The 8634-nt window shown below is 45.9% G+C and overlaps 1 protein-coding gene across 1 annotated transcript; it reads right to left on the bottom strand.

Annotated features, from left to right (window-relative positions):
- Positions 1-242: 242 nt before the first annotated feature.
- On the bottom strand, positions 243-7079 carry LOC309516874 (G-protein coupled receptor 4-like). Its single transcript, XM_082195826.1, has 2 exons — positions 6994-7079; positions 243-2645 (listed from the first exon to the last, which is right to left on the bottom strand). Exon 2 carries the CDS (start codon positions 2363-2365, stop codon positions 1334-1336), a length of 1032 nt encoding a protein of 343 aa, XP_082051952.1. The 5' UTR covers positions 2366-2645; positions 6994-7079; the 3' UTR covers positions 243-1333.
- Between the last annotated feature and the right edge of the window lie 1555 nt (positions 7080-8634).

The raw sequence follows: 8634 nt of genomic DNA, 5'->3' as shown, positions 1-8634 counted from the left end.
AAAGACGCATAGACCTTGTCAGGTCTGACAAGAGACCCGGGAACGGCGTCAGGAGCGCTCTTAGAGTTGGTGGTCTCCTGCCCCAAGATAAGAGTATAGGAACAGGGACCGACTGCTTTGCCCATCAACATTCTCCTTTTGGTAAGCTCCACGCCATGTAATATCTCCTCTACCCCACCCAAAATTCCCAATTCTCTTCTTGGGAGTGAAGTCACAATGCAACTTTTGTATATTTTTATTTTTTCATTTGGGGAGGCTGGGGAGCTTTTGGTATACAAACCCTAAAACACCATCAGATTCAATCACAAATCCCTGCATAAAACCATCAGTGAAACAACAAATCACATTGCCGCAGAATGATAGCTATGTTATTTACAAGTACCTGCAATGGAGTCAGGATCTACATTTCTCCAGCAAAGGTCAAAGCTTTGATCATACCGAGTTATCAGAAATCAATCAAAGTGTTTGGAAAATCTGGGGACAAGAGCGCTTTCAACCACAGATGGCAAATTTGGCTCCAACTCTCCAATAGGGCTGGGCTTTATATCAATATATCATCATCCAAAACCGATTTAAAGTCCATAATTGTGATATCAGTTTCATAATTTTTGACCTGGCAATATATTGTGAATCATAATGTGTGTGCGTGCGCACGCACACGCTATGCAAAAATCGCAATGTGGGGAAAACCATGAAGCCAGCCAATGCTTCTCTTAATTCCTGCAGCCCCTGTTAACTCTGCTGGCTCAGCTCTCCCTCATGCAAGGGGGCAGCAGATCACAAGAGCAGGGAAGGAAATCACAATGCAGAAAAATCTGTGATGCCTCTACATAGCTCCATCCTTATTTCAGGCTGTGATATGTAGGTACTGTATATCGCAATGTTTAATTGGTGATATATCAAAATGTTGAAAACCAGATATCGCCCAGTCCTATTCTCCATATATTGCTGGGCTCCAACTCCCCTCATTCCTGAGTGTCGGCCCATGTGGCTGCAGCTGGTGGGAGCTGTGGTTCAGCAGCCTTTGGAGAGTGACACAGATTCCTCGCTCCTGCTTTCAACCATCATACTTTGTGCTATGTACTGAAGTTCTCACCCTGGGCCAGCAGGGGGATAATGTAGTTATGCAAATGAAGGATCGAAAGTGACGTTCAGTGATTGGATAGTTTTAGAAAGTTGTTAAAGTAACGTGGTACTGGAGCTCTATATAAGCAGGCTGACTGAGCCCTTCAGTGCAGTTCTGTCCTGGCCTGTGAATAAACAAAAGCTATTTGAAGAATCGCTGTGTCGTCTGATATGTTCACCCACAACTTAACACTTTGCATGTGGAGCGTTAGTCGGGTACGTCCTGTGCCCCAAGCTGGTCTTGCATTTGTCTACCGGTGGTAAAGCATGGAGGAAAACCTTGCTGTTCCGACTTGTTTGAGACTCCTGCCCTGCGAGCCTTGAAAGTGAAGGTGGAACTGAACTCTGCCCGAATATCCTTGAGGAGCAGGATGTACAGAAGAGGATCAAAGATGTTGCCCAAGGTGGTAAAGAACAAAGTTGTACGTTGGTAGATGAAGATCTTCCTCACCAAGTCACAGCTTTCAACTGCCTTCCCGTGGAGCATCACTTCCCAGAAATACCTGTAATACGAAGTCACCTGGTGAGGAGTGAAGAGGACGAAAAAGGTGATGACCGTGAGAGAGATGAAGCCGTAGATCTGCCTTTTCGTTTTCTGCTCCAGAGAGGCCACTTTCCTGAGTTCGTACAGGACCCGGAAGTAGAAGAACCCCATGAGCAGGAACGGTATAAAGAAAGAGAAGACCGTGATGCTCACCCTAAACTCGGCGTATTGATAGTTCAGCTTGGAGCCATCCAGGCAGCGCTCCTGCGGCTGCTCCTCTGGCCACTCACCTCTGATCTGTATCCCGATGCCGACCGCGCAGAAAGCTGCCACCAGGAGCCAACAAACGGCACTCACTTTGGCAGCACCTCGCATGGTCTGCAGCCTGTGGAATCTGAGCGGGTGGACCAGGCCGAAATAGCGCTCCATGGCGATGAGGCACAAGAAGTTGTTTTTGGCGTAGAAGTTGGTGCGGAATGCCAGGCCGGCCACCGCGCACACCTCCTTCCCAAGGCTGGTTTTGTGATCGTGGTAACTGTAGTACATCCATAAAGGGAGCGTCAGGGTCTGTAAGATGTTGGCCAGCACTAGGTTTGTGATGTAAACAGAGAGGATGACGGACCTCTTCATCTGGTGACTCAGGGCCCAAAGCGCCAAGCTGTTCAGAGGCAGCCCGACCACCACCACCACCGAATAGATGGGGATTTGAAAGTACTTGGTGATGTTGACAGGCAAAGGGTGGCATGAGATGTTCATGGCGCCTATTGGAAATTATTGTGGGTTTTCTCCCCTCTCTTCCCATGGAGCCCCATTGCTCCGGACCGTCATCTCATAGCCGTTGCAGACGGCACATATCTTGCTTGAACTTGCTGGCCACTGGACTCATCCACAGGGTGTGGAGGTGGAAACGAAGGACACTGCGGACGAGGTGGCAAATGCCCCTGCTGCCACTTCTCTTCTTTGGTGGCCTGCCCTTCCTTCTAATCCAGATCAGTTTTTAGTTAAGAAAAAGAAAATAGAGAGGGCTTCTCAAGACCTGGCATGGGAAAGATTGCAGGAAAAATGGATCAGGCAGTTCTCAGACTTGGAAATAAGTGTGTAACCGCTACCTTCCCCCGCCCCCCAAAGGTCTGCAGTCCTAATGTACCTTTTGCACATGGTTAAGGTCTAAACCACAGAGCCTAGGGCTAGCTGATTAGAAGGTTGGCAGTTCAAATCCCCGCAACGGGGTGAGCTCCCGTTGCTCGGTCCCTGCTCCTGACAACCTAGCAGTTTGAAAGCATGTCAAAGTGCAAGTAGATAAATAGGTACCGCTCTGGCAGGAAGGTAAACAGCATTTCCGTGCACTGCTCTGGATCGCCAGAAGCGGCTTAGTCATGCTGGCCACATGACCCGGAAGCTGTACGCTGGCTCCCTCGGCCAATAAAGCGAGATGAGCGCTGCAACCCCAGAGTCATCCGCAACTGGACCTAACAGTCAGGGGTCCCTTTACCTTTACCTTTATGCAATCCTCTTACCTGGGAATACAACCCTCCTGAATAGATAGATGCCTAGGATTGCTGGCCAGTTAGGCATCACTCTAAAAGGCATGAGTCACCCCTCAACAGTACGTAACTTTGCATTATTATTATTTTTAAAAAAGAGCATCTGATCATTTACCATCCATCTATTTATATGCAAATTTAGAAAGAGTCACTATACGAAGACTCTTATAGTGGGGGGGGAGGATGAGTGTAGATAACGGGAAAGAGAAAGGGTAAAGGACCCCTGGATGGTTAAATCCAATCAAAGGCGACTATGGGGTTGTGGTGCTCACCTCACTTTCAGGCCGAGGGAGCCGGCGTTTGTCCACAGACAGCTTTCCGGGTCATGTGGCCAGCACAACTAAACTGCTTCTGGCGCAACGGAACACCGTGACGGAAGCCAGAGTGCATGGAAACACCGTTTACCTTCCCACCGCACTGGTACCTATTTATCTACTTGTGCTGGTGTGCCTTCGAACTGCTAGGTTGGCAGGAGCTGGGACAGAGCAACAGAAGCTCATCCTGTCCTGGGGATTTGAACCGCCAACCTTCTGATCAGCAAGCCCAAGAAGCTCAGTGGTTTAGATCACAGCACCACCCGCGTCCCATGAGTATATATACTACTGAGCTAGATAGACCAATGGCCTGATTCAATATACAGTGGTACATCGGTTTAAGAACTTAATTTGTTCTGGAGGTCCGTTCTTAACCTGAAACTGTTCTTTTGTTTCTTTTTTTAAAATTTGCATTTTATTTATTTGTTAACATTCTTAAACGTTGTCATATTACATTACAGGACTTAGTATAATATAATTTCCAACATGTATACATAAATTATATACAAATTTTATATACCTAGAAAGAAAATGAAACAAAAAGAAAGAAAGAACAAAGAGAGAAAATAAAAACAAATTTCCCCCCCCCAAATCATATACATACCAACTCACTAGACTTCCTGTCTTTCCCGTTGTATATTCATTTTTTTTACAAATGAATGTACTCTTATTATTGTATATTTCTTTACATATTATCTAACCTGAAACTGTTCTTAACCTGAGGTACCACTTTAGCTAATGGAGCCTCCTGCTGCCACGCGATTTCTGTTCTCATTCTGAAGCAAATTTCTTAACCCGAGGTACTATTTCTGGGTTAACAGAGTCTGTAACCTGAAGCGTCTGTAACCCAAGGTACCACTGTAAAGGCAGCTTCTGATATTCCTCAAATTAAGGTGGATATCACCACCTTAACTGCCAAACAAAGGCTTTGCCCATTAGGCAACTGGAAGGCTTTCAGAACCCAGCGGACTTGGCTGCCCTCACGTATCCTGGCAATGTTACAGATAGGTAGCCGTGTTGGTCTGCCATAGTCAAAATAAAAAAATTCCTTCCAGTAGCACCTTAAAGACCAACTAAGTTCTTGGTATGAGCTAATCTCCCATTCCCACCACCCTTCTGAGTAGTACCCCTCCCCACCTTCTCACTATATAGAAGGATCTGGCAACTTCTGTTTCAGTGTATCTGAAGAAGTGTGCATGCACACGGAAGCTCATACCAAGAACTAACTTAGTTGGTCTTTAAGGTGCTACTGGAAGGAATTTTTTTATTATATCCTGGCAATGTCCTCTTTCTGTTCTCAGGCCTGTTCCACTCATCTGAAGATCAAGGGAGCCACAGTAGGTGTCCCTAGCCTATAAACATCTACTGCCAAAGAGCTCCGTTTCACTGTTGCAGAACATGCTTTCCTCCTCATGCTGCTGAGCATTGATGAATGAAAAGCCAAGCCTGCGCACAGGGAATTTCCATGACATTTGACTGCGGTGAGAACCGTCCTGTGGTTGTGTCCCTTCATAACCCACAGTCTGTCAGACTCTGACCTCATCTGTGCCAGCGATTGAATGGAAGTCTGCCCACATGCTCAGGGGCAACTTCCTCAGTGTACAGAAGAAACCGCTTGGAGACAGGAATAAAGAAGGAAGGGAGATGGGTATTTACTGGTATTTTTCTGGGTGATTTGAGATATATTCTAGGTGGGACATTGGCCTAACCCAGCAGCCTCTTCTTATGCTAATTATTTATTATTATTATTATTATTATTATTATTATTATTATTATTATTATTATTATTTTATTTATACACCGCCCATCTGGCTGAGTTTCCCCAGCCACTCTGGGCGGCTTACAGCACATAAAAAAATTGTAAAACATTAGACATTAAAAATCTCCCGATACAGGGTTGCCTCCAGATATCCAACAATAGCAAAATGTAAGAAGCCGGCCCCAACCCCAGTTAGGTTGCTGGGAAAGATTGCCAGAAGGAAACTATGTCAATTTTATTTGAAAGCCAATGGGCGAGCTTGGTTTGGTGGCTGATCACAAATTCCCAGTGTTTAGGAATAGATAAATCTATTGATTTCAGGTTCTATTTTTTCCATACATTTAAAGCACTCCCCACCCCCCGGGGGGGGGGAAGAATCCTAAGTACTGTAGTTTACCCCTCACAGAGCTACGAATCCCAGCACCCTTAAATTACAGTCCCAATGAGTCCTTTCTGGGGGGAGGCGGGGGGGTGCTTTAACTGTGCTTCAACAGTATGGTGTGTGTGCACAGCCAGGGCTGCATCCGGAACGAGCAGATTCCATTCTTCACTTCCTTAGGTTGTATTTAAGTACCGTATTTTTTGCTCTATAAGACTCACTTTTTCCCTCCTAAAAAGTAAGGGGAAATGTGTGTGCATCTTATGAAGCGAATGCAGGCTGCGTAGCTTTCCCAGAAGCCAGAACATCAAGAGGGATCGCTGCTTTCACTGCGCAGCGATCCCTCTTGCTGTTCTGGCTTCTGGGATTCAGAATATTTTTTTCTTGTTTTCCTCCTCCAAAAGCTAGGTGCGTCTTATGGTCTGGTGCGTCTTATGGGCCGAAAAATACGGTACATACTGTCTAGAGCAGACCCATTCAAATCGATGAACCTAAGTTAGGCATGCCTGCTAAATTCAACAGGTCTGCTCTGAGAAGGGTTGAATACCATGCATTGTTACTGCTGTAAAAACAAGATTACTGATATCTGAGAAAAAAGTAGAAGCAAAATATTATTGTTAGAGCTTTCCTGAGCCATATCCCTGCAGTGTGTTCCCATGCTCTTAGTCTCCAATAGTAAATTTTATTTTGCAACTGGTAGCCAAACACCATAAGATACACACACACACAGAATTAGTAAGGATGCATACTTTGAATAATAGATTCATAGAATTGCAGAGCTGGAAGGGGCTCAAAGGGTCATTATCTCCAACCCCCTGCAATGAAGGAATCACAAGCGAAAGCATCCATGACAGATAGCCATCCAACCTCTGCTTAAAAACCTCCAAGGAAGGAGAGTCTACAACAGGCATAGGCAAACTCATCCCTCCAGATATTTTTGGGACTACAACTCCCATCATCCCTAGCTAACAGGACCAGTGGTCAGGGATGATGGGAGTTGTAGTCCCAAAACATCTGGAGGGCCAAGTTTGCCTATGCCTGGTCTACAACCTCCTGAGGGAGTCCCTTCCATTGTCAAACAGCTCTCACCATCAGAAAGTTCTTCCTAAAGAATCCCCTTTCTTGTAACTTGAAGCCATTGGTTCGGGTCCTACCCTCTGGAGCGGCAGAAAACAAGCTTTCTCCGTCTTCCATGTGACAGCCCTTCAGATATCTGAAGGTGGCTAGCATACGTCCTCTCAGTCGCCTCTTCTGCAACCCAATTCTCTCAGCCGTCATAATTGGGCATTAAGAGAATGAATGATCAAGGCTGATTTCAAAGTCGGCTTGAGTTTGTTTGTTTGTTTCATGCTGTAAAACAGTAATAATAAAAAAATTGAAGCACTCACCTCATTACTGACCCAAGAGACGATTCACACACCTGCTTGCTTGCAACTGCTTCATTCTTTGGAATGGCATCCTCTCTTTGTGGCTGTGTCAGTCACTGTGGTTTTTGTGACTCAGATAGCATGCAGAATGTGCTAGTCTCAGTTAAGCGATAACCACTAAGTTGTACATCATAGGAGACAGCCAAGTGGGAACTCAAATAAAGCTGTTTTGGGTTTTACATATTGCTCTCAGGTTGCTGTGCGTCTCAGAAGGGACTTACCAACATGATAGATAGATGATAGATAGGTATACAGATAGATAGATATAGATAGATAGATAGATAGATGATAGATAGATAGATAGATAGATAGATAGATAGATAGATAGATAGATAGATAGATAGATGATAGATGATAGATACCATCTGGGAAGTCAGAGATTTGACACTGAAATAACTGTTGCATTCTTGAAGGGTTGTAGGTATGTTTGTTTGTTATCCCTTTTCAAATGGGCAAATCACCTGCAGGAGTCAGGAAGCATACCACAAGGGACTGGCTGATTTGTGCAAGAAAAGTGGGAACTGGCAGCTTTGCAGGTGCGGGGTGTGATTCTGGAGATTCATGATATCTGATTTTGACTCGGAAGTAGCAGTGAACACACAGAGAGAGACACTGGAGGGGGGTTCTTTGTCCTTGCAGAGGGTTAGGCCTTTTGCCTGAACCATCTCCCCAATCTAATTGAAGCCCCCTCCTACATACCACAAGCTACCCATAAGGGGGAAATGCAGGCACACAATGAAGAACTGCAGAGTTGGAAAAGACCCCAAGAGTCATCTAGTCCAGACATAGGCAAACCCGGCCCTCCAGATGTTTTGGGACTACAACTCCCATCATCCCTAGCTAACAGGACCAGTGGTCAGAGAATATGGGAGTTGTAGTCCCAAAATATCTGGAGGGCCGAGTTTGCCTATGCCTGATCTAGTCCAACTCCCTGCAATCACATCTAAAGAAACCCTGACAGATCCAATCTCTGTTTAAAAACTTCCAACAAATCTCACCACCTTCCAAGGGTGTCACAGGCCAGCTTCACCTGATGAACAGCAGCCTGAAGAGGGAGAAGGCGGAGTGACTCCACCTGCAGCTGATCGGCCTTCCAGGATTTACAGGAGAAGGCGCTGATGAGAACCAGCTGGCTTCAGCCTTCTTAAGCAGAGCTTCCAGCAGCAGTCAGGTGCTGGAAACAATGCTTGTTGTTCCTGACCCTACCTTGCTGCTTCTTGCTTGCCTTGGCCCTTGACCCCATGATCATCGGCTTCTCTGACCCTTGGATTGTCTGACCATGTAGATTGCTGTTCCCCCCAAACTTTGGACTGGACAATACTTTGGATGCCGGTGCTGCCTTCAGGCAAGTACACATCAGAGATTCTTCTGTTTGGCTGCCGTCCTACTCCACTGAGCTCTGCACATCGAGCCTCAGCAACAAAACTACGGCAGTGGGAGTCTGTCCCACTGCCAGACGGTCGGAGAGATTTTTCAGTTAATCAGAATCTCCTGTCTTGTAATATGAATCCCTTGGTTCAGGCCCAACAGCAGAAAGCAGGTTTGCTCCGTCCTCTGTGGGACAACCCTTCAAATATTTGTTGGTGGCTATCATACCACTCC

Source organism: Podarcis vaucheri, assembly GCF_965113315.1.
Source record: "Podarcis vaucheri genome assembly, chromosome: 13".
In the NCBI taxonomy this organism is placed as follows: Eukaryota; Metazoa; Chordata; class Lepidosauria; order Squamata; family Lacertidae; genus Podarcis; species Podarcis vaucheri.
Note: the sequence above shows the minus strand (reverse complement) of the source record. Positions and strands in the feature narration are given on the sequence as shown.